General features: G+C 34.5%; 3 protein-coding genes across 7 annotated transcripts; 1 reads left to right on the plus strand and 2 right to left on the minus strand.

The window, feature by feature from the left end:
* Positions 1-1,596: 1,596 nt before the first annotated feature.
* Positions 1,597-14,908, plus strand: LOC115958324 (MLO-like protein 11). 2 transcript variants are annotated; one of them, XM_031076725.1, is made up of 16 exons: positions 1,597-1,917; positions 2,094-3,184; positions 4,337-4,394; positions 4,482-4,717; positions 4,916-5,032; positions 6,055-6,115; positions 8,427-8,521; positions 8,858-8,932; positions 9,964-10,049; positions 10,740-10,789; positions 11,148-11,188; positions 11,908-12,069; positions 12,191-12,226; positions 12,511-12,578; positions 12,663-12,723; positions 14,183-14,908. In XM_031076725.1, the coding sequence occupies exons 2-16, from the start codon at positions 3,059-3,061 to the stop codon at positions 14,585-14,587; spliced, it is 1,677 nt and encodes a 558-aa protein (XP_030932585.1). In that variant the 5' UTR covers positions 1,597-1,917; positions 2,094-3,058; the 3' UTR covers positions 14,588-14,908. The 2 variants fall into 2 exon arrangements, with proteins under 2 accessions (XP_030932585.1, XP_030932584.1); XM_031076724.1 differs by having other exon boundaries at positions 1,597-3,184.
* A 710-nt stretch (positions 14,909-15,618) lies between these two features.
* Positions 15,619-17,019, minus strand: LOC115956569 (glycine-rich cell wall structural protein-like). The gene has a single exon (XM_031074902.1). It carries the CDS (start codon positions 17,017-17,019, stop codon positions 15,619-15,621), a length of 1,401 nt encoding a protein of 466 aa, XP_030930762.1.
* A 573-nt stretch (positions 17,020-17,592) lies between these two features.
* LOC115958325 lies at positions 17,593-20,836 on the minus strand. 4 transcript variants are annotated; one of them, XM_031076727.1, is made up of 4 exons: positions 20,697-20,836; positions 18,366-18,417; positions 18,137-18,218; positions 17,593-17,986 (listed from the first exon to the last, which is right to left on the minus strand). In XM_031076727.1, exons 3-4 carry the CDS (start codon positions 18,210-18,212, stop codon positions 17,883-17,885), a joined length of 180 nt encoding a protein of 59 aa, XP_030932587.1. In that variant the 5' UTR covers positions 18,213-18,218; positions 18,366-18,417; positions 20,697-20,836; the 3' UTR covers positions 17,593-17,882. The 4 variants fall into 4 exon arrangements, with proteins under 4 accessions (XP_030932587.1, XP_030932589.1, XP_030932586.1 ...); XM_031076729.1 differs by lacking the exon at positions 18,366-18,417 and having other exon boundaries at positions 18,137-18,214; XM_031076726.1 differs by lacking the exon at positions 18,366-18,417 and having other exon boundaries at positions 20,697-20,834.
* Positions 20,837-25,080: the final 4,244 nt, after the last annotated feature.

Here is a 25,080-nt window from a genome sequence, read left to right on the forward strand (position 1 = left end):
TATATGTATATTTATTTATTTATTTAAGATTTAGCTTGCTTAAAATTCTTTGATATATTCTCTTCATGCTTTTTGAAGAACACGATCCTTGATATTTCATATGATAACTTATCGTAGACTTTCTAAATTTGAACCATTAGTTTTAAATCAATAGTTTAGATTTATCATCTTTTTCAGTACATTAAAGGCTTTTTTCATCTTGGTATATAACTTAAAGACATGTGTAATGAATTAAGGAAAAACCCAAAGAGAGAGAGAGAGAAGGTTTTACGTTCAATGGACAAAGTCACAAAGGTACATTCTTTTCTTATGGAGTTTTTGTTTTTGGGCCTAATTTTATGTTTTGGAACAAGAAAAAATTGTATTCATACCTCATACGGCTTTAAAAGGCTGGAAAAAAGTCATTGCAATTGAAATGAAATTTTAAATATATGCAATAGAAATAGACTATTTCTTCAAAATTTCATCCTATCTTCTCTAGAATTTGAACTATATACCTTTCTCTCTTTAAAAAACACAAATGAACTTGTAACTATACAAATTTATTGGTTATCACCAATATGGTAAGATCTAAATCTTCTCCAAGAAAAAAAAAAATGTGGTTTAATTCAAGATAAATTATCAAGATTTCTAGACCTCCATATTGTAAAGTTACCCGTAAAAATAAATATAAAGGATGAGGGATTCGTTTTTTGTACACGTGTTAAAAGATAAAAAAAAAAAATTAAGGGAGTGTTTGGTACATGCACTTAAAAACATGTATTTTATTGTTTGAAAATATATGTGAAAATACGTGTGAGTAAAAAAATGTGTAAAAATACGTGTAATGTTATTTAAAAACTAAAAACATGTGTTTGAGTTACCATACCAAACAGAGCGTTAAGTCATTAAATAATTCCTTGCTAAAATGATTTGTTTATGCAAATTCACATGCATGTACATGTGCATGTGCTTAAAAATGTGACATCAATTCATAACCACTTCCTAACATCCGGTTGTACATTAAAACAAAACTTGGATACCCTTTTTTTTTCAATTGAGCATGAGAAAAAATAAAAATTGAAATAATTTTATATTTTTCCCTTATTCCAATTTTGGTTCTTCTAGCAACTTTGTGCCACAATTTTTCTTGCAACTCTCTTGTGGTTGACTTGCTAATAAATATACTCACAATATTTTCCACTACTCTTAGTTGTGAGAAAAATTGTGACACAAAAAAAGTAATTATTAAGTACTAAGTAATTATTAGGTAATCTAGTAGATTCTATTGTTAATATATATATATATATATATAAAATAAATAAATAAAAAAGTGATGTTATATTTACAAACTATTTTATAATATTTTTATAAAATATTAATGTGACAAACCTTTTATTAATTTTCATTTAAAACTACCATTAACATTAATTTTTTATTTACTAACAATCATTTACTATATTAATAATTTATAAAAATAGTTTATATTTGTAGTATTATCCTAAAAAGAAAGAATAGCATGTCACCGTTATATCCCATCATTTTCTCTTTTTCTTTTTATCAATAGAAAGACAGAGTTTAGCACACAAAAAAGAAAAGAAAAAAGAAAGACAGATTTTTAGGCCACTATGCATACTTTAAAACCAGAAAAACAAATCTGTAAAACACTATGATTAAAACTGAAAAAACATTTTGTTTTGTTTTGTTTATTAGTACTAATTTATACTGAAACAGTGCATCTTCCAGGTTCTTCCAGGTCCAACTCTCCGTGATTAGCGGGCAAAGGAGAAAGAAAAAGTGAAAAGCTACTGTGCACAAACAAATGAACAATCAGCAATACAATCCGAACGACGTAGTTCTCTGTCTGTGCTGATTTGAAATTTTCCAACCCTGTTCATTACTATAAAAAAAATTTAAGATCTCTTCTCTCTGGTGAAGGTACATGCATTTGGTTAGTTGAGTTGTGTTTAGCTAGGCTAGACAGTTCACAAGAAACCTCAAAACTGTCCCATACTCCCATATTATTGAGAGAAACCTTGTCCTATCGATAATGGTCCTAAATTTATATATGTATTTGCTTGACTAGTACTAGTACTAATGCTAGTGTGTCACAGTGTAACATATGGCGGTTCTACAAGCCAAGAAGAGAAAGGAAGAACAAGTTCATGCAAAAAAAATGACTTTTTTCTTGGAGTTGGCAAATGGGTCCAGCTGGGTGTCCAGTTTCTGAATCTGTTTTTGTGCATATGATGAACAAGTGGAAGAGTAGATCCAAGAAATTGAATGTGGGTGCTCTGTAATTGAGAATCTCCAAGGCTTTGCGGGACCAAAAAAAAGTTACACATTTTAGGAAAGAGAGAAAGCTATAGAGAGAGACAGTCACGGACTCTGAGAGAGCTTTTTGGAAAGAAAGAAAGGAACTCTCCAGAGAGAGAGAGAGAGAGAGAGAGAGTGTAGAAAAAGTAGCAGCAGTAGTTGGGAAATTATTACTAATTAGTAATTACAGGGCCCAACTGGTTTACTGAGAAAGCTGAAGTTCTTTTGGGGTTTTGATTTTTCAAGTTCACATTTTTCCAGTGTAAGGGGCTAGAAAGATTTAGTATTTGAGACAGTGGCAGTGATACTTTCTGGTTAGAAAGATTGTTGAAGTTGTATCTGATTCTGGGAGCGAAGATTCCAAGGATTCCAGGTTCTTTTACATACCCTTTTTTTGCATTTGTCATTTTGTGGGTTTGTTTGAGCTTGGAATTAAGATTTGAGGAGTACCCATTTTTTGTGTTGGCTTTTTCTGAGTATGTATTTCTATTTTGGTTGAGTAGCTCTGTGTGTCATTCTTGAAGGGATCACATTTTAGGACTTGCTCTGTTTTCATGTTATGTAATATCAGTACGTTTTTGGACGATGAAGTAGTCATTATGATTCTGATTGTCTATGTGGATACTGTTTTATTATCAAGGACGAGGATTTTGGATTGTAAGTTGTACACTTGAGGAAATTCTGCTGAGATTGTTGTAGTGTAGGAATTTTTGGGGGTTGTATTTGGGGTAAGGTTTAAGATCTGTGAGTAAGATTATTCAGAATGGCTGAAAATACCCAAGAAATGCGATCTTTGGCCTTGACCCCAACGTGGTCTGTTGCTACGGTGTTGACAATCTTCGTGGCTGTTTCTTTGCTTGTGGAACGATCCATCCACCGATTGAGCCATGTAAGTAGTTTTCCGTATTCTCTTTGCTTGTTGAATCAAACATGTCAGTTTAATTAAGTTTTGCAATGTCTATACTTCTGCTTTTATCTATTGACTGCAATCTGGGACAGTTATTCTTGCATAGGATCAGCTTCGTTGAGGTCACATTTAACTTAACTAAAACTTTGGACTGTTCCACATTTATTTCAAATGTTTGTATTTGATGTTGAGACAACTTTATTTAGTTGATGACTTGATGTAAAGTTTGTTGCTTTTGTATGTATGTTATGTGACTCGTGTATATATGATAGAATTTATACAACGCAATATTACCATTTACTTCTCCCATCAAGTGGAGCTATCCCTAGGCTTGTTGAGGCACTTTGGTGATTATCTACATGCTCAATCCCCTTGAGGCACTTTGGTAATAATATGTTTTGACTAAAAAAAAAAAAACCATGCTTGAGATTCATCCGCAGAGAAAGACAGAAAGTCTGGGTTGGCAAATAGCATTGCACCCCACCATCTTAGTTTCTAACGGTGGATGGTTTTCTGCAAACTTCCACATAGAATTTAGAAGATAAGTTGGTCTGTTTATACTTTATTTAGGTGGATACCCTGATTACACAACCTTTCAATGCTCCACACTGTCATTTGAATTTATTTTTGGTGCCTAAGACTTGAGCACAGCTATATCAACATGAACTTTTGTACAGCCTTGGAAACTCTGGTAAGAAGCTTCCAGTTTGACTGAAGTGTCCATTTGACACCAGTTTGGGCATTTCAATTGCTGACCCATTTTGGGATGAAGATTTATTGAGTTGGGTCTTACATTATGATGTTCATGTTAATCTGTATATATCTTATCAACTATTGTATGGGTATCTAGTAGTGGGCTTCATAACATACATGATGTGCCACATCTTTTCCTGAGTTACATAAGACACTCTGATTTAGGTTTGAAAGCTTCAGCCCAGTGAATCATTGTACAGTGATTTGAAATTTTAAAGTGTTAATTTTTTTAGACTAACAACTCTACAAGATATTTGACTCTTAATCATTTCTCTCCTTACCCCAAGAAATTTTGATGTGCCCTTTTGCAATACTTTTAACAATATGAACTGTACAACTTATGTATGTATTCCATCTGAGGTTGTGGTTTTTCTGTTTCAGTGGCTACGGAAAACTAACCGAAAGCCCTTGCTTGCAGCTGTGGAGAAAATGAAAGAAGGTATTAAGCATTAGTCTTACATTTTGGTGATAAGAGGCTCTTATTGACACTCAGTTATAAACTTTCATTATGTGCTTCTCTCATCAGAGTTGATGCTGCTTGGATTTATTTCTCTTCTTTTAACGGCTACCTCAAGCATGATAGCAAATATTTGCATCCCATCGAGGTTTTATGACAGCACTTTTGCTCCATGCTCCAGATCAGAGATTGAGAAAGAAACTGAAAACAAGTCATCTGAGGACCGTAAACTCTTGATGGTTTCTTTGCTACCTCACTTGTTTAGGAGGGTGTTGAATAACTTGAATGAAAATACCTGTCCAAAGGTACATCACTTATCTATAAGAAATAAACCAAAAATCTCTATAAATACCTGCATAATACATGCCTATGCGCATGCGCACACACGTGTGTGTGTGTGTGCGTGTGCACGCATGTCTGCGAAGATATGTGCGTCTTATGTGTAATATATGTAAAATTTCAGAATAATCTTTGGATAATATAGAATTTCTTCTGTTCCACAGGATCGTGAGCCATTTGTCTCATATCAAGGTCTTGAGCAGTTGCACCGTTTCATCTTTGTCATGGCAATAACACATATATCTTACAGCTGCTTAACAATGTTGCTTGCAATTGTGAAGGTTAGACATTCTGAATTGTACGCTTAACCTAACCGAGAAGTTCCATGTTCATCTGCTCTATAGTTGTCTACAAAGTCTCAAAGAAATATTGATGTCTTATTTTGGTGTGATTTCATATCAATTGCAATGTCAAATCTTGTTGTTCTAATGTTCTCAATTGCAAGCTACAAATAGTATGGATCATGTTAACTTTGATACACCAACAGTATGTAAGCTATTGGTCCAGACCTGCCAACATGGGCAAGGTACTCTTTGCCCCGTTCTGTTCGGAGGTTAAACCCAAGGCAATGTGCCCACGAAACGCTGTCTTGGCTGCTTGCCCATGGGGGCTGCCATGGCCTTACTAAGAAGCCATCAGCTGAAGTAGAGGTTGCATACTCTTTTGTATCCAGGAAATGTTATTTAGTAGATATGGAATGTGGTAGAGTACCAATTTTTTTCAGGATAAATGTTTTAATTCATATCCTATTTTTGACTTTTTTTTGGGGGGTTGGGGGTATAAAATATTAAACCAGCATAAGGACATTTGGAGTTCAAGAACACCCCACAGCTTACTTAGGTGGATACCCAATAAGAATCGAGTAGACCTAATCCCCTGAAAAAACAACCTACTAAACCTGAAGCAAAATACAAACGAATTTCTGAAAAAACGAGACCAAGCACTTTATTGGTCCTATTTGGTATGTTCATGTTACAACATGCCTTTTTGGTTTCTAAGCAAGAAGCATCTCTTGGTACTACTTCAGCTTCTCAGGGCTTAATATGTTGCTGTACATATGTGAAGTTAGAGTGTATGATGTGCAGCTTAATGTATTTTTTGTTGAGCTTAATTTGGTTTCTGTCAAATTGCTCTTAAAGGAAATGGTACATAATCAAGTTATATGCATTGATCCTTTCTCTGAAAGTGTACTGTGTACTGATATTTTTGATATACTGGGTAACTTAACTGGAATCAATGAAAATAGAATGCAAGTGCCTTTGTTGTATTGTAATGATGTTTAAAATTGTATAAATTCCACCAGATTCACAGCTGGAGGCTATGGGAGGATGAGGCTCACATAGACCGGCATGATGATTTAACTGGTAAGCTGAAGTGGTGGTGGGTATAATTAACTAACAGTCATCTTTGATACTTCCCTTCACGCAATTATTTTATTGGATAATTAATGCACTAGGAATCTTTTTGACTGTCAAGGATCCTACATTGTTTAGAGTTTCTTCCTTTTGAAAGAAAATATTTGTGCAATAATTTTATGGGCAATGTTGGTATGATCTATTATTAGATAACAATGCATTAGGAATCTTTGACTGTCTAGGATCCTACATTGTTTAGAGTTTCTTCCTTTTGAAAGAAAAATATGCGTGCTATAATTTTATTAGCAACGTTGGTAAGATCTAATAGATTCAGGACTACAAGAACTATCATCATCTAGAAATAAATAGAGATCAATAGGTAAGGGTTTTAAGAGCAAGAAAATGAGAGATGATTTAGCTTATAGTAATTTAGTAGGGAATAGTTCCCAGCCATAAATAAAAAATGGATATTTATGTTTTTGTCACTGAAGGAGAGGCTTTCTCATGTAGTCAAAGATTTACTCAACATCCTCATGCAACCATCAAGTAATAATAGCAGTTTTCAGCTATAAGGATTTCTTTATTATATTAACTTCTCCTTCCCACCAATCCAAATATCTTGGTCATGAGTATGGGTGCATCCATGTACTTTCTTTCAATAGCTTTGCTCCTTCCTCTAACACACAGCATACAGCACTGCCAACATGCATGGTGTAAGTTTTTTCCTTTCAAGAACCTCTGGTGAGTGAGGCCCATTGGCTCCTAAAGCTACCAAATTATATAACATTATAGCTCAATGAGAGACACCATTATAATATGGTGTTAGTATCCTCCTTTTTCCATCTTTTAGGTCTTTTGTTTTTTAATTATTGGTAAGTTACAGAAACATGTAGCTTCAACCCACAACCTCACCCTCTGCCTTGGTCTCACAAGATGAGGAGGTATCATTTGAGCTAAAGCTCATGGCAAGGTATATTGTTTTGTTCAGGCCAGCAAATTTATTGTCTCCCATTCCTAGGCTGATTTTTTACATAAGATCAGTTATAACTAAAAGAGTTGTAGGCAAGCCTTGATTCTTTCCTTTCAAGGACATAATTTGTAACTATCCAGTATTGGGTGTCATAAAAACATGGGTTGGCATGATGGATACTGTGTTTCCCATTTTGATTTCATATATCACTGATCACATAGCAGTCCAAGATTTAAACATTTGGAAGCAATCACATACTGCTCCAATTACTGGCTCCACTTCATTCTTATTGACACTTCAGGGCATTTTTTCTACTTTGGATGTATCATGGTAATCAATCTCCTCTGCACCCTTAATTTAATGCCTGGTTCAGTGAGAAGTGCTTTTCTTTTATTATCTTGGTTCTGTTTATCCTAAACTCTATATTATGAAGCATCTCTATCATTTATTTCTCTGACTTGATATGCAGCATACTTCAATTTCATCAGCAAATCATAATAAGCAGATAACATGCACCATGGCATATCTTTTAGTATATGTTCAGTAAGTTTAATAAGTGCAAGAACATGAAGGTTTGATATTGACTGAAAATGTTATTGTGATCAGAAAGTCACTTGACATTCCCCCCAAACAATACGAAGCTTGTTCTTCCTCTATCTCACATGTCCTTAGATGCATAGGCCTGTCAAGTTAAAATTCCCTTATTTTCAAGAATCACCAGATCATTCCTTCATATCCCCATTTGGAGTCAGTGAACACCTGTAAGACACTTCTCCATCAATTGCCTGAGTATGAAAGGAGTTCCAATAATTGATCTTCTAATCATGATTCATGAAATCAAATTTATATTCTTAATACTATTGTTTCATGTCTTTTATATAATGTAGTGTCTCCTACAAGTTCAAGTTTGACTCTGAACTGTATTTACCCTTACATTTTTTTTTAGCATAAAATATAACTAACAGAGTACGTCACCTGCATTGTTTTATTCATTTTTATGATCTTGATGCAAGAAAAGAAATACTTGCATTTTCTATAAAATAACAGAGTACTTGCATTATTGAAAAAAGAAGAAGAAGAAGAATAAGAAGAAAAGAGATCAGATGAGAATTGATGTATCATGCCAATCTTAATGACTTCCCAGGAACCATTCTTAATTTGCAGGCACTGTATTTTTGTCAAAGTACTTACTGGTTTTGGAGTGATCAGTTATGATCTTATTCGATGCTTATGATCAATAGAGTTTTATAGTTTAGTTGATGTGGTATAGTGTTGCTATTGTAGATTTTCTCTCTCTCTCTCTTTTTTTTTTTCTTTTTTTTTTCAATAATACCTTTTTTTTGGTAATAGAAATCACAAGAGAGAAGATATTGCGAAGGCAATCAACATTTGTCAAATTTCACACATCAAACCCTTTGTCCAAGAATAGTTTCCTTATCTGGGTGGTAGGTTCACTACTTTTATTTTTCTTGTACTTTATTCTTTAGCGGTACTTATTAAAAAAGAAATAAGAAAAAATATTTTAATAACTACTAATATTTAATTGATAAAACAGCATAAAGAACATATCATTAAACTCTAGGGGAGAAATTCTATGCATACACACCTAAATGGCTTTTTGGTGATGTCCATGCATGTGTGCTTCTTTAAATTGTTTTTTTAATTTCAAGAGTATTGTTTCTTTGATATTTCTCTTTGAAAGAGGATCAATTTTTCCTCATCTAAAGTTGTTGTGTTGTTATAATGTTTATATTAAGGTTTATAGTTTTGCTAACTTGCAGACATGTTTCTTCCGGCAATTTGGGCGTTCAGTGGTCCGTGCTGACTACCTTGCACTCCGTAAGGGCTTCATCGTGGTATGCAATGTTCTCACACGTTTAAGAGATAATTTTAGCCTGGCATCCTAAGATATTAATTTCAGAAATACTTTTCTAAAATCTACTATATAAACCTTGTCTTACCACAGGTTACCCCTGTTTATGTTACATCCAAAAATTTGAGTCAATCTTAATATTGTTAACTAGGTTTGCATGTCTGCCATGCTGGGGAAAAAACACCAAACAAAGAAGCATATAAATCATTCAAATCACAAACTCATGCAACTTTCCAATATTTTGCTGGAAGAACTGTTATTTTAAGACTCGTCTGGTAATAAAGAGGAAGATGGTATCTGTTTATGGACTTGTGGTATAGTTTTGGTAGACAATATTATGATGCAAAACTCTTAAAATAACATTTCTTCTCATAATATACATAGGAAACTGTACATAATATTTTTGAATTGTTTTAGCAACTATTTCATTCTATTTCAGGTTGTATGTATCTTTAAGATATAATAGGTTCCTATTAACGAGTGCCCTAAGGGCACAAGTTAAAGACTAATAAATGTTCAATTATGAGTTGTAATGCCACTTTTCAAAAAAATAAGATACACATGTTAATGATTCATTGGCTTACAAGCACAAAGTCATTGTGGTTGTGTGTGCTTTTTTGGATGTGTACAGTTTGACTTTATTTTTTAAAAAAATGTATAAAAACATTTTAGAATAAAGCATTAAATGCATCTTAACTACTGCCCTTAGGGCATTCATTAACAAAATCCAATATATTATGCTTTATTATATTGATAAGTCTTGACCATTTTGAACTTGACCTGATTTCCACTGTGGAACTCTATTATGCATTTTTCGATAGTGATTATTCTCTTGCATTCGAATCAGTTATATTTACAACATTGTGAGATCTGTTTCCTTTTCATGTCTCTACTTTTGATATTTAATTTGGTGAGGCATTTTACATTGTAAAAGTTATTTCCTGCTGCTATGTTAGAAGTACTTTTATCCCAACTGCTATATGAATATTTACTTTTTTTCCTTATTCATGGCAGAATCACAACCTCCGGCTAAAATATGATTTTCATAGCTATATGGTCCGCTCCATGGAAGATGAATTCCAAATGATAGTTGGTGTGAGGTAACTTGTATTTTACAGTTCACTATTTTTTTTATTGCCACATTATGTTCAAACTATTATTGTTAGTTTCTGCTCATACATGGTGACCTCTTATCTTCTGTTTATTGAATTTTAAGCATCACTTTGGATTTGCTTTTGCTACTGAGATCAAATTGCAATCTTCATGACATTTTATTGGTTATATACTTCCAGGAAATTATTTGCAAACAGGCTTCTATTAGTTTGATTTACCTTATGTGTTCATCTCTTAATCATACTATTCTATGTTATTAATAATCTTAAAAGCTTACACTGCTTAGAAATTCCTCGAATAAAATCATTTTAAGGTTAAATGGCGTAAAGAAATGTCACAGAACTCTTACTAAAGCTGAGTTGAAGGTCCATGTCAAGGGCATAAATGAAAGGATGTATCTAGGATACGTAACAATGCAACCGGATGAGGATACAGGATTCCCTTCAGAATACTCCAATTTTTTCTTCAGCTCTTTTCTTATGTACGCATCAGGAATTTTACTGTTTAGTCTAAGACAAGCAGGATTTGGGGGGCCACTGGAGTGTACTTGCCTATAAAGAACCTAGGGGATGTTTTTCTGTTATTTTTTTTTTTGCTGGATAGTAGTATTGTTTTGCTTTATTAAAATCCTTTGAGAAATTTACATCTAATGTGCTTGTTTGTGTAAACTCTTGCAGTGGCCCACTGTGGGGATTCGTTGTTGCTTTCATGCTATTTAACGTAAAAGGTATTGCAACTGCAAAATGGGGCCATAAATAGTTTTTTTATGCTTGCTTTGGTTTAATACAGGAAATTTTAAACTGTGGTCAAATGATTATACTTCTAGTCTTTCTATATATATATATATATTATATATATATATATATATTCTTTTTTTCCCTTGTCGAAGTGACTGTTTCTGTAGGAATGCTCCAGTCACTGTGATCAATATAGCTTGTAGCCTTGTACTTCTCATATAGTTGTATATCTCATTTGTAGATTGTTGTTTGACCTGATCGCAAGGCATTGCGAATTCTCTAAACATGCAATCATTTTATTTTTTATTTTTATTTTTTATTTTTATTTTTTTCTGGTGCCCAATACAGGGTCTAATCTCTATTTTTGGATAGCAATCATTCCTATTTCAGTAAGTTCTCTTTTTCTTTCTTCTTTTTTTATTTTTTTTATTTTTCATTTGTAGCTTTAACAGTTATGCCGATTCAATACATTGTACATTCTAAGGTGGTAGCATAGATGTGCATTGACAAACTGACAGTTGCATAAAAAATCGAAAGATTTCCCTTTCAAAAAAATAATCAACAATCAACATATTTCACCTTAAAACTAACAATTCGATCAAGAGGTGGGAAATGAATGGAATAAAAAGGATCTTAAAGGGATATTCCATCTATTCACTTATTTGGGAGTTTAGTTGGAAGGAATAAAATAGTTACAAGGGAATGATCATTCCATTCCACTCCTCCCTAAGCATTCTTCTAAAAAATGGAAGAAATCATTCCTTTAATGAAATGGAGGTGAAATATAATTTTTATGATTTTATCCCTATTTTTTAAAATGAAAAATAAAAAGTGATGGGTATGTTAGTAAATATATATATATTCATTTTCATTTTTCTTCTTTTATGAACTCACATTAGAAAAAATACAACATATTCTGTTCCATTTATTTATAATCTATCCATTCCATTCTTTTACAAACTCCCAAAAATAGTGTAAATCTCCTGTAGGAGGATCTACAACAGGAGCGAAATTTCTAAGTTAAACCTTCATCTGTCTTAAATTTGTTCAATGACTGCAATTTCCTCACGTGCATGTAAGTTAATTTGTTCTACATGTTCTTGTGTAGCTTGTTCTTCTGGTGGGCACCAAGTTGCAGCATGTAATTGCAACCTTGGCAATAGAGAATACTGGATCCTTCTCAGGAACAAAGCTGAGGCCTCGAGATGATCTTTTCTGGTTTAAGAGGCCAGAACTATTGTTGTCCTTGATCCATTTTATTCTGTTCCAGGTTGGCAAAAGGCATCTACAGTTCCATTTTTCTTTGTCCCTAATGATCTGTTCTCTACTGGTTTAATATTGAATAGGAAAATTGATATGCTTGTTTCTTTCTTTTTCTTAACTCTTTGCAGAACGCATTTGAATTGGCTTCATTCTTTTGGTTCTGGGTACTTCCTCTTCCTTAACTAGATTGGTATTCATTTGGAGTGCTGGAGAAGACTTCTTCCGCACAATATTGAACAATGTTATATTGACTTGGAAAATTATTTCATCTTACATAGATTAGTGGAGAAAATGATGTGATTTTGACAAAGCTGTTTAAAATATTTACAAAGCATTTAGTGGTTACAAATCATTAAAAAAAAAAAAAAAAAATTCCTGGTTTACTTAATATGCAAGGATGTAGTATCTGAGCATTTAAACTAACTTATCTTTATTTTTGTGACTGCAGTGGCAGTTTGGATATAATTCTTGCTTTATATGGAATCATACGCTTGTGTACTTGAGGCTGATTTTGGGGTAGGCATCCTTTTGAACCAGTTGTGATGATCTTGTTTAGAATTTTTTATCAATGGGCCCTTTTTTACTGTCATTTACCTGTAGGTTTGCTGGACAATTCCTGTGCAGCTACAGCACCTTGCCACTATATGCATTGGTTACTCAGGTATTATTGTCTAAATGGTCAGTTGGAATTTAGCATGTGCATGAAAGCATGTATTTATTTGTATCTCCTGAGACAAATTTGATTGCTAATGTGATTAACTGAGGAACTTCAATTACTTTTACAACAAAAGCAAAGTAATTACTCCATAATACTTGGAAAGGTATTTGGAAAGTCAAGGCTCCTAGGTGCGTTTCCTTCTTTGTTTGGACTGTAGCTTGGAATAGGATTTTTACGGGTGATAATTTGAGACTTAGGGGCTTTGATTTTGTTGGCCGATGTATTGTGTGCCGTTGTTGTGGGGAGACTATAGATCACTTACTGCTTCATTGTGAGATGGCTCATTGATTGTGGAAATTTGTTTTCAAGTCTTTTGGGATTTTGTGGGTCTTACCTAGTACGGTTTCAGATTTGCTCTTTGGTTGGTGGAATTGGTTAGGGAAGCATTCCTCAAAAATTTGGAACTTAGTACCATTGTGCCTACAGTGGTGTATTTGGAGGGAACGTAATCAGCGAACCTTTGAGGACTTAGATAGTTCTAGAGATCAGCTGCTTTGTTCTTTTAGTGGATCTTTGTTTGACTGGTCTCGGGCTTGGGGACTCACTTCTAGTGATTCTCTCCCCTTTTTCCTAAACACTCTTCTCCTTTGTAATTAATTTTTTGTTTTGTTTTCTTTTCTCTGTATTTTTGGATTGCTTTATGCTTTTCATGTATAAAGTAGCTTCTTGAATATACATCTTTCTTACTTATCAAAAAATAAAATAAAATTCTAGGTGGGAACTGTTATCTTTGAGAACATGCTTATGGTCAATGCATTTTGAAATTAACTTTTTTTATAGGAAAATACAACACACACCCAGATAAATATGTTTCATCTCTTACCATGCTTTAACCCCCTGATCAGCCATGCTCAGTTATCTTCCTCTATGGATGATGGACAAAGAAGCCTTCTTTCTAACACAATGAATCCGTACAACTAACTATTGGATTTTCTGATTCCAGACATATACAGAACATTTTAATTAAGTGTGCAAATTTGAGTGTGTAATTAACGTTTGCTAGTTATATTGCTTGCCAGATAATTTCTGAATGCCTGTAAATGACATGACATGTTCAGCCTCTGTTATCGTTTTTGCTAGTTTTGTTAATTCTTGATATTCTTCTATTAAAATTTAGCCTGACATTACTACTAAATTTACTCTTTCCCTTCCATGTTATTATGTAGCAGTAAATCACTAACACAATGTTAGTGTTAGGATAGTGGATTGCCTCATTCTGATGTCTGTTGTTGTTTAAGATAGGCTATGTATCACAAGATTGTAGTTTTTTACTTACCACAGATTCATCAAGTGAAGCATTTAATAATAGATCTCATTAATAGCAGCAGATGTTTTGTGCCTTCATATTTTTTCTACTAAATATCCTAAAAGCAAGGAGTTAATTTTTATTTTTCATTTTCAGATGGGAACAAACTATAAGGCAGCCTTAATTCCTCAGGGAATAAGGGAGACTATACATGGATGGGGGAAGGCAGCTAGGAGGAGGAGGAGGTTTGGTAATTTTGCTGATGATTCCACTATACACACAGACACAAGCACAGTAATGTCACTTGAGGAAGATGATCATGAGGAAGATGATCATGAGTTGTTTGATGCCCCTGGAACCGCCAATGGTGCATGCACCGAAATTGAGTTACAGCCATCCGCTAATATTACAACCAGCCCTTCCCCTGTTGCTAATGAAACCTCAAGCAGGGCCGCTACACCCCTCCTTCGACCCTGTGCTTCAGTTTCTTCACCAGTCACAATGACATATGAGTCATATGGTATTCCAAGATCTTGTTCTTTGCCAACCAGAAGAGAGTGAATCAATTAAGATAATGATGATGAAAACAGTAGACATATACCACATTTGATAAAATTAGGCTTTACTTGGATTCCCGAAAGAAAGAGATGTGCTTGATAGATGCTTCCCTTTTTGTAATCGTCCTCCCTAGGTTATTTCTGAGATCCAATGAAAGGGTAAAGCTCACAGAATAGTTACAGGATACTAGTTGTAAGATTATTAAGTAGATACCAATGTACAAGCTTTTGATGTAACATATACATGAAACTTCCAAAATGTATACTCGCAAATAGAAGTGATGATATGAGGTTATAGTTTCTAAGCTTTTATCATTAAACATCATCCCCTTTTTCGGTAGAGTAAAATAAAAATAAGTATATACAAACATGCAAGGAATGAGAGACTTTTGCAGCCTAAAATGTTAAGATTTGTAGCAAATTATTCATTTTAATCCAAACCAACCAAATGTTATATCTTTCCGAGCCATCTGAACAATATTCGTTAGTATCTCCCTCTTATTTCTTGATCATTAGTAACTAATCCTGAGATTTGAGCAGTTTGTAATGTATTCTTTCCATTAAAACCTCAAAGATCATCCTTGGTTTGAGTTATTGTCAATGCTACTTAAAGGGTGAAACGGATAGTAGCAAATGCAAGCCATTTTCATGCTGCATTAGAAGGAAAGTAAATCATGCCACTTCAAAACCAAAAAAATAAAATTAAAATTAAAAGGAATGGGGGAAGTGGGGGGAGGAAAAGTATTGATACTTAAAATTCTCGGGAGGGTTATGCCATGTACTCTAATTGCTCAGTGATGAATATTTTGCTTTATACGTACACGTATCTTGTACACGTAGAGCAGTCAGTATAGATCCCACAAAGCTTTGGTTTTAAGAGACGAGGCTTTCATAATTCTATATTATTGGATCATAAAAATATACGTGTATATCTTATTAGAAAATGAGCCAATCTTAGAAGCTTTTATTTGAAGCTATCAGGCATCTCAATTGCATGACCATGGGCTTCATTTGTTGGCTCATCTAAGAAAGCCCTTAGTCTCCTCCTTGGATGACGCTACTATATTTTGGGTGATTAGCGCCTACACCACCGAATCCAACCCCATATCCACTACCCGAGCCAAACCCACCACCGCTTCCATAACCTGACCCGTATCCCATCCCGCCACTTGTGCCATAACTAGATCCATCACCAAATCCTGGTCCAAATGTGCCACCGCCTCCATGCCCAAATCCAACTCCAACACCTCCTCCTGGAGCATACCCAATACCACGTCCGTTCCCATATCCACCACCACCACCAATGTTGCCACCACTACTAATACCAATGCCAGTTCCCACTCCCTGACCACCAAAGTCACCGTCACTACCAATGCCAATTCCCATCCCTTGACCACTAGTACTACCACATTTACCAGTGTCAACGCCAGTTCCTACCCCTTGACCACCAAAGCCACCACCACTACCAAAGCCTTGACCACTAGAGCCACCACCACTGCCAAAGCCAATGCCAGCTCCTACCCCATGACCGTCGAAAGTTCCACCATTACCAAAACCAATGCCAGATCCTTGCTCTTGACCACTAGAGCCTCCACCACTACCAAAACCAATACCAGTTCCCACTCCTTGACCACTAAAGCCACTACCACTACCAAAGCCAATACCAGATCCTGGCTCTTGACTACTAGAACCACCACTATTGCCAAAGCCAATGCCAGTTCCAACCCCTTGACCATTGGAGCCACTGCCGCCACCACCACCACCACCATTACCAAAACCAATACTAGTTCCTTGCTCTTGACCACTAGAACCACCACCATCGCCAAAGCCAATGCCAGTTCCTACCCCTTGACTACCGGAGCCAATGTCGCTTCTAACACCCTGATTACTAGAGCCACTACCAAAGCCAATACCAGATACTTGCTCTTGACCATTAGAACCACCACCATTGCCCAAGTCAATGCCAGTTCTTACACTTTGACCGCCGGAGCCATTGCCATTACCAAAACCATTGCTAGATCCTTGCTCTTGACTGCTAGAGCCTCCATCCCTGCCAAAACTAGTGCCAGTTCCCATTCCCTGACCACTGGAGCCACCACCACTGCTAATGCCAATGCCAAATCCTTGCCCTTGACTATCGGAGTTACTACCGCTATCAAATCCAATGCTAGTTCCTCTACCTTGGCTACTAGGGTTGCTACCACTACCAAAGCTAATGCCAGTTCCTCCTCCTTGACCACCAAAGCCACTGTTGCTACCACTAAAGCCACTACCACTGCCAAAGCCAAGGCCACTTCCTACCCCACTACCTAACCAACCTAAAAGAGAGTCTTCAAGTTTTTGGTCACCATGGGTGTCCATGAGGACCCTGGCCCTGCTGAAGCTTAAGCATACAAACACCAAGAAACCCACGAAGGCAAATCTTAGCATGGCCATCTTTATTTATGATCTTTTGTGCTTTGCATTGCTTTTAAAAAATTGAATGTCCTCGGTTATTTATACTTTTATACTAAGAGCCCCTTCACGGCTTTGTTGAAACAAACCGAGTGCTTGCGTGAGATGGCAAAGCATGTGCAAGCACCAAAAGCATCACATTGGTTTGTTACGTTAATCTCTCGAGTCATGAGGGTTGTGTGAGTGGCAAGGTAGGGAATACGTGCTGTCTCTGTAAGATCAACCCCTTCTTTACAGAGCCCTTACGCATATACCGATTTGACCTTATTTTTTTGTTACAGTAAAGACCCAAAGTTAAATATCACATTGGAGGTAAATACTCTCCTACTTTCATATTTCTACTTGTTGACCTTTCCTTTTCCGTTTTATTCTTTAACTTACTAATAGTTTTTTCCCCTTTTTTTTCCTTAGTAAATGAATTTACTAATTAGCCTTGAAGGCATGAGAATATTACGTGCCCAAAATGATAACTAGTTTGGATTTCTGGTATTTCCAAGAATATATATCATTTAAATACCATCCTCCAAAACTTCAATAACCATCAAGATAACTATGTAGACCTCAAAAAGGGTTGAGAAACATGTAAAAAATTAAAATGTTTGGTGGCAAGTATTCATTATTAATTCTAACATACTACTATCATCCTTCTAAAGAAAATAGAAAGAAAACCCTGTGTCATCAATAAAATTGATGTCATATGAGGGGGGAAAAAGGATTAAGAAACTTTCAAAGGGAAAAAAAAAAGTTTAAGAAACATTTAACATAAACAGATGGCCCAATTTGGAAACTTGGGGAAGCTCTTCAAAAAGTTGTTAAAAGCATCTCACATTTATATATGTAAGAATTCAAACATCCTCACCACCTCCTTCACCTTCCATAGCTTTCAAATTTTCAGCCATCATCCGTTCCCTGTTCTTTATTTGTCTATCTACGGCAACCATATATAGGCCTAAAGGGTAGTAATCACCACCAAGAAAAGAGAATAGGAAGATAAAGAGAAAAACGTTTGTTAGGCAATATGACAAAGAACTCAGAACTTATATAAATTTGGTCAATAAGATATTTGGAATAAAACTATGAAAGGGTAATGGATGCATACCAACCGCACTTCCAAGTGCACAGACCCACAGAACCCTCATAGACCACTTATCTGGTATAGCTCCCCTGCCTCCCATGTCTTGCTGCCAAAACACATTGCATTGCTTTAAGCATAGGAGCATTCCAAATACTAAACATAATTGCTAGTCTTACAGGGTATTAAAAGTTATCCAGAAGCTTTTAAGATCAAACACCTATAATGGAATCTGATTATCAAATACATGACTTACAGAAGTCTTTATCTAATCAACAGAATAGTTCCAATCCCAGTGAAAAACCGACCTATATTCAAATTGCAGTTACTGAAGAAGCAGTGATACATGGATAATGTATCAACTAAAATTAATGATGTGCTGATGAACTGCAAAATAAGATGGCAGTAAGTGCAGTTGTAGATAGCTCCTTTTTATTTATTTATTATTAAAAACTGAGTTTTGGCCCTAGGGGGAGTGGACAGATAGTTACATGATGCAAACCATTAATTAAATACAAAAGAAGTTAGCTACTTAGAGCAGTAATCTTCATAATGCCGCTTCAACAGTTAACCATGCTACAGATTAGAAAAAGTAAAGCAATCTTATCATTTTCCTAGAATTACAGTTCTGTCCATTTATATCAATATACCCCCTCCAATGAAGGAGAGTAAGCTAATTTGCTAGAATAGCGGCAACTGATCTTGGTCTAGTCTGATGAGAAAAGCATATAAGTCATTCTCAGCTTGCCATCCTCTGGTATTAAAACCTACCCAAAACTCATAGAATAGGAGATAAATAGCAACATAATAATTTTCAGGGAATTATGTGTTTCTTTTACATAATCTACTTAAGCTATAGAAATATATCACTAAGAATCCACAACTTCAACAGTCCAGTTCAAATCCTGAAAAATAAGGAGACGTGTACATGCAAAACTCTAGCTGAGCTTAAGAACCTAAGGTGCAATCAAATATAGGGGCTTGGAAGAACAGGCACTAAGAGCTCAAATATAGATTCTCTTCCTGGCAGGATGAAAATTTGGTATGCAGAGATAAATTTCACAAACAAGTTGATATACAACACTGAATTTCAATTCACTCAAGATCTAGTATGTAAAAATCAGAGAGCTTGTAAATCAAAATCTAGAGAGAGACAAGTTAAACATGCACAAATCATTAAATGGAAAATGTCACTTCAAAATTGAACCAATCAAGTTCTGCACCCTAAATACCTATAAAGGGGAAGCAGATAATGCTTATAACAGAAAATTAAACCAATAATTAACAGATGCTTAACCAGCTTGTTACTTTATCCCACTTCAACGCCATGAATTTGCTACTGTATGAAAAGGAAAAGAGAACAAAATATAAAAGTTTATTTATACATTATGTCTAATCATGTCTTCATGAACCATATACACACCTTCTAAATCACAAACCAAATAAAGAATACTCCATATGGAGCATGCATTAATCCTAAAGTAAATCAAATCATAAATATCTATTCTTCTGTTTATGACTAAAGTCATAATTCATGAACTCCTAAGGGGCTAGAACAATACATATATTTAAACATTAAAAAGCAAAGTCAACTTAAAAAATGTCATAACAAAAAAAAAAGGCTTAATTGGATGCCAAATAATATAATGGGGATTTTTTTTTCTTTTCTTTTCTTTTTGATAAGTAATAAAGTGCGGAAATAAAAGGTATTTGAAAATTTAGTTATTAAATAATTAAAAAAGAACAGAAAAAGGAGAAGTTCACTTCAACTGGTTTACGTTAAGCAATTATTCATCTTAAATTTGAAAGGTTTGTGTTTTCTCATTCAAAAAAATTTTTAAAAAAAGTTTTACATTACACATTTTCCTCTAGTTTCCCACCAAGCATATTACATAGTTCTAATTTGATTGGATGTCACCAAATGCTACCCATATCAAACAGTATTTCATATCTATCTCTCTTGAGAAAAATCTGACAGAAACTCAGGGATTCACACAGTTTGTATCAACCATCAAGGAATAAAAAGCAAACTAAATTACTTCTAAAAATTACAAGTTTTTCTACTTTTTTATTTTATTTTTTCTTTTCCTACATTTTCTTAACGTTCAGCATATAAAATTCATTTCAAAAAATTTATCCCAAAAAAAAAAAAAAAAAAGGCATAGAAGCTTCGTTTCTATCTTTTCCAACAATGTAAAAACAGCATACTCTCATTCTCAACAGTCTCATCAATGTTTGTTTCTCTTTTCGTTGACAAATTAAGAAAGTTAAACAATTGGGGTTATTTAATAGCTTATGCTCAAGATCCAAGAGCATGATATCTCTCACAAATTGTATAGCAAATTCTTTAGAGACTGAAACTAAGCCAAACCCAACTTCAAAAAAGGCTATTAAAATCCAAGAAATGAGTAAATACTTGCTAAGGTAACCACCAAATTTATGCAACTAAAGAAAAAACTTCAATACAGGCGAAATGTGAAATAAACCCAGAAATGTGAAATACCCAATTCATTTTCAATCATCCTACTACAACTTCTTCTGCTGAAGTTAAGCACTCACGAGAGAGAGAGAGAGAGAGAGAGAGTACCTTTACGAAGCTGATAGTGAAATGGGCTGAAAAGAGAGAGGAACTATTTGGAGAGTGGGGTTTTGGTATTTACAGGGTTTTTGTATATAAGGTTTAAGAAGTGACTCTATTTTTCATCAAAGAAAAAAAAAATTGACTCTATTTGAATAAATAGGACAGTTTTTTTTTTAAAGGGCAAAAACTATACCGGCCGAAATTCTCATTCGGCACGAAACTGTCCATAATTATCGGAACACCCCGAAACAATCTGAGGTGAAATGTGTGGTATTAAATTGTATTATCGTTCTGGATTGCACACAAAAACGAAAAATTCTGGTTGTTCTAGTTAGAATGGAACAAAATTAATAACATTGGTATGTACAGCTTGCCAAACTACAATTTATCCTTGGAAAAAAAATATTCACAATTCACACTTTGCAAAATCTTTGAAACCAAAGAATTTTTCCTCCATGTTTTGAAAACCATTGTTCGTTATTCTCTCTATTAAATATAAATTAAAAAAAAATTATATTTAGATTTTATGGATACTCTTTTGTGCAAAGTCTAAAATAGCCCAAATAAATATGAAAATACCAAAAATAAATTGCTTTGTGTTTGGGTATTTGTTTTGTTGTAGGTGATTTCACGATGCTGTGTGTGTTGATCTGAGACTGAGGAACAAGATGGATGTTGATTGGTTTGCATTGGGTATTCTTTTAGTTGAAAGGTGAAAATTGGTCATTCATATGAGTTAAATTTTATTTATCTAAGAAGTTTCGAGAGTAGAGCATGAACAAAGTTTAGTGGTGGGTTTGGACTTTGGAGCTTTTTTTTTTTTGGAAAACGAAATATTCATTCATTGATATGTAAATAATGTACAAAGCATCCACAACAGGTGGAGGTGAATCTTCCAACCAATACATTTCATCAATGATATTCTTAGCATATCAGGCTAAGACATGTGTTACCATATTCCCCCCCCCCCCTTCTCTTTTAATGCAGTTGATGGAGGCAAATTGCAGACCACAAACAAAGCATTGGACATCCTCAAACACATGACCTAGCAAGGAGTGATTAGCTGTTGAAGAAGAGATTGCCTTCATAACATTAATGTTGTCTCCTTCTATGACTGACTTTGAGAAACCAGCATCAATGGAGAACTCTGGAGCATTCCTGCACGCTAAAGCTTTCGCTTCTTCACTGTTATTTACACAAGGCCCTTTGACAGACATTGCTGCCATCACCTCACCTCCCTCATTTCAAATTATTGCACCAAAGCCAGAGCATTTCAGGTCCGAAAAAATGGCAGCATCAAAATTCAGTTTATAAACTGATGGAGGGGGAAGTCACCAAAAATCCCTGCTTGGTGCTGTGACTGGGATTGACAGATGGTCCTGGGATTTTGTGTATTCATCCAAGTAATCCATTGCTCTTTTATTCAGCCACCTCGGGTCCTTAGCTGCCCCCCATGCACCACTGTGTTCCTTTGATTCCGAATAATCCATGCTTGAGCAAGAAACAATTCAAACTCACCTGTAGAGAGCCACTCCAAAAGATTCTCTAACAACTGAATAATGTAATGTTGATCATTAGAGCACTTTTGCAAACTGATAGAGCTCCCAGCCCACACATCCTAAGCAACACAACATTCCCAAATTGTGTGAACTACAGATTCTAGAGATCTTTTGCAGCCTTGACATACATTGTCTAAAATGATTCTTCTTCTTGCAAAATTCACACGAGTTTGTAAGATTTCTTGGCATGCTCTCCATCCAAACACCTTGATTTTATTAGATACTACAAGTTTCCAAAGATTTCTCCATTCCTGCTGGCCAACTGGACCCCTAGAGCTTTCAACCCAATTCTCTTCCCTTAGCATCTTCCTTGCCACATGGTACCCAGATCTAAATGAGTACATCCCATTCTTATTATTAAGCCATACAACAGAGTCAGACAGAGTCCTACGACTTTTAGTGGAATTCTGCAAGGCATCCTCCCTGTGAAAGCTTGCCATTATGAGATCACGCCTCCACCAATTTAAATCTAGGTTTGGACTTTGGAGTTCAATTATTAATTTGGGCTTCCTAAAGGAATGAGGAACAAAGGAGACCGGTAGGAATTAGATTTATGTCAAAAAATCATGAGATAGTAGTTAGTGTTATATTGTGATTGAAATATGGTTTTTTGTTTTTTTTGCCTTATTTTCTTTTGATCTCATCTTTCATCTGAAAGTATTATTTTGTTGTTATTTAGTCTCATTATTTTTTGATTTGGTAGAATGATAAGAATTCATCAATTGTATCATTTATATGTCACACTTTAATATGTTAAAGTCATGGATTTTGATGAACTATCACAATCCTTAAGAGATATTTTAGGTCATCATTGTTTATTTTGAACCTTTATTTTTTTTTCCTTTTTCTTTTTCTTGGTACATTATCACTAGTAAGTAATAACTCATTTGAGTCTATTATTTTAGCCATTCTTTCATGAATCCTTTCCCAAGTTTCCAATAATGAATGCAATCTAATTGTCTTATTGTGGTAGATTTGTGGTGAAAGAGTTGGAATAAAATGAGGACTCAAGCCCAAAAAAACAAAAAAGACACAATCAGAAAAGGGAAATATATGCTGAAAAAAATGATAATGTGAAAGAGGAATAAATAAAGAATGAATTTATTGATGTAATTTTAAATAAAGAGGGGGAAAAAGTGAAAGTGTTATATTCAAGAAAATTGAGAAGACGAAATCAAATATCATATGCTCTAAAGAAGTTGTTTCTCTAATTACTCTTGGAAACACTTTTTATGTTTACCTATACTCTTTGTTCTTAATTTCTCCTCTTTATCCTAAATTATGTCCAAATAAAAGTCCTATTTGATCTAAAGGAAGTTATGGTTTGGATATTGACATGACTAATCAATGTGTGTGATGTAATATTCTAAGTATTTGACATCCTTCATGAGACTATATATGTTCTTTATTTTGCTTCATTGTTATTCATCTTACTTATATGTGAGATATTTGTCTTTATTTTACATAATTCCACTCACATATGTTCTAGAGTATTATACTATTTTCAGTTTGTTGAGTGTTAACATCGGTGAGATTTAAGTTGAAACATAATTTTAGATAGAAATTCAAGTCATATTTTATCTTACGACTGAGGATGTATTTGTGTTGGCTAAACTATTCACACAATTGGTATTGATAGTATGTGGAATATATTTGGTAGTTGTTAGTGTTTTGACATTTGATTAATTATTTCTACTAAAGTAATAAAATTTTGTTTTTTTGTGTTTTTGTTTCGAGTCACTTAATTTGCTAGGGACTAGCAATAAGCTAGTAGGGGAGTGTGATAATAGTTTAATTTTGCATACTTATATCTTTATAGAAAGCATTATCATATTTATATCTGTGTTAATTCATGCATTTTATAGTTGGTTTTGGAATAATATTGAATGATTAATTTTGTGCTTAAATGAATTTTAATGCATAAATATTGCTTTTGTAGAAGAATGGAATTAAATTTAGCAGAAAAGGTGTAAGCCGATTTGGGCAAAGAACAAGATTAATGGACTTTATTTTTACAATTGTGTTGGGTTCTAAGAATTTAGGTTTAAATGTATTAGAACTTCAATTTGTAATGTTGGCAAACCATGATCAAAACGTTTAGTCTTGTTTTAGATTTGCTCTAAGTGTGTTTAAGTGTAAAGTTGGAATCAAGTGTTTTGTAAGGTTTACTGTGTAAATCTGCTTGTCTCGATTGATTGAGAATTAGACTCGATCAATCAAAGTTTGTGCAGATTGCTTTTCTACAGAATTTTCCAACTTAGCCTAAGCCCGTTTGAAGTGTAGGGTTTTATGTTTTGTCTTACGTATAAAAGAGAAAACCCTAGCCACGTTTTGAGGTTGCTCTTTATGTTGTGTGTGTGAATCTTCTGTGAGATCTAGAGGTGTTTGTCTTCACATACACTTAGGGTTTTCAATCTCAAGATTGATGTCAAGAGTTTGGTGATCAATTCAGTTGCAAATTCAAGAGTTTAAAGATAAACAAGCAAGAGTGCTTATACTTGCTATGAATTCAAGAAAGAAGTAGTCCGTGGACTCGGAGCTGTCACGTGGTCGTGGTAATAAGTTTCCTAATCGAGGTAGCAATAGGATGTTAGTGGTCTAAGTTGCTATTGTGTAAAATTCAATTCATTCATAGTGGATTCGTTTTACCTTGAGGAAAGCTAAGTTAAATCCTCCCCAAGTTTTTTACCGGTTTGGTTTTCCTGGGTCATCATATCATTGTGTTCTTTATGTTTCCGCTGCTTTGCATAATATAATTGTTTTGTTTTAACCTAGATCTGAATAATAAACCTAAGTATTCACTTGGTTAATTAATTATGTTAAACAATCTA

This window comes from Quercus lobata, chromosome 8 (assembly GCF_001633185.2).
Source record: "Quercus lobata isolate SW786 chromosome 8, ValleyOak3.0 Primary Assembly, whole genome shotgun sequence".
NCBI lineage: Eukaryota > Viridiplantae > Streptophyta > Magnoliopsida > Fagales > Fagaceae > Quercus > Quercus lobata.

What these genes read in the sequence shown, in the direction of transcription:
- LOC115958324 (XM_031076724.1), top strand. Translation starts at nt 3,059, where the DNA reads ATGGCTGAAAATACCCAAGAAATGCGATCTTTGGCCTTGACCCCAACG. An exon ending in CATGCTATTTAACGTAAAAG is followed by an intron (nt 10,790 to 11,147) that starts GTATTGCAACTG and finishes TGCCCAATACAG; the next exon opens with GGTCTAATCTCTATTTTTGG. An exon ending in TACTTGAGGCTGATTTTGGG is followed by an intron (nt 12,579 to 12,662) that starts GTAGGCATCCTT and finishes ATTTACCTGTAG; the next exon opens with GTTTGCTGGACAATTCCTGT.
- LOC115956569 (XM_031074902.1), bottom strand. Translation starts at nt 17,019, where the DNA reads ATGGCCATGCTAAGATTTGCCTTCGTGGGTTTCTTGGTGTTTGTATGC.
- LOC115958325 (XM_031076729.1), bottom strand. Translation starts at nt 18,212, where the DNA reads ATGGGAGGCAGGGGAGCTATACCAGATAAGTGGTCTATGAGGGTTCTG. An exon ending in TGCACTTGGAAGTGCGGTTG is followed by an intron (nt 17,987 to 18,136) that starts GTATGCATCCAT and finishes ACTACCCTTTAG; the next exon opens with GCCTATATATGGTTGCCGTA.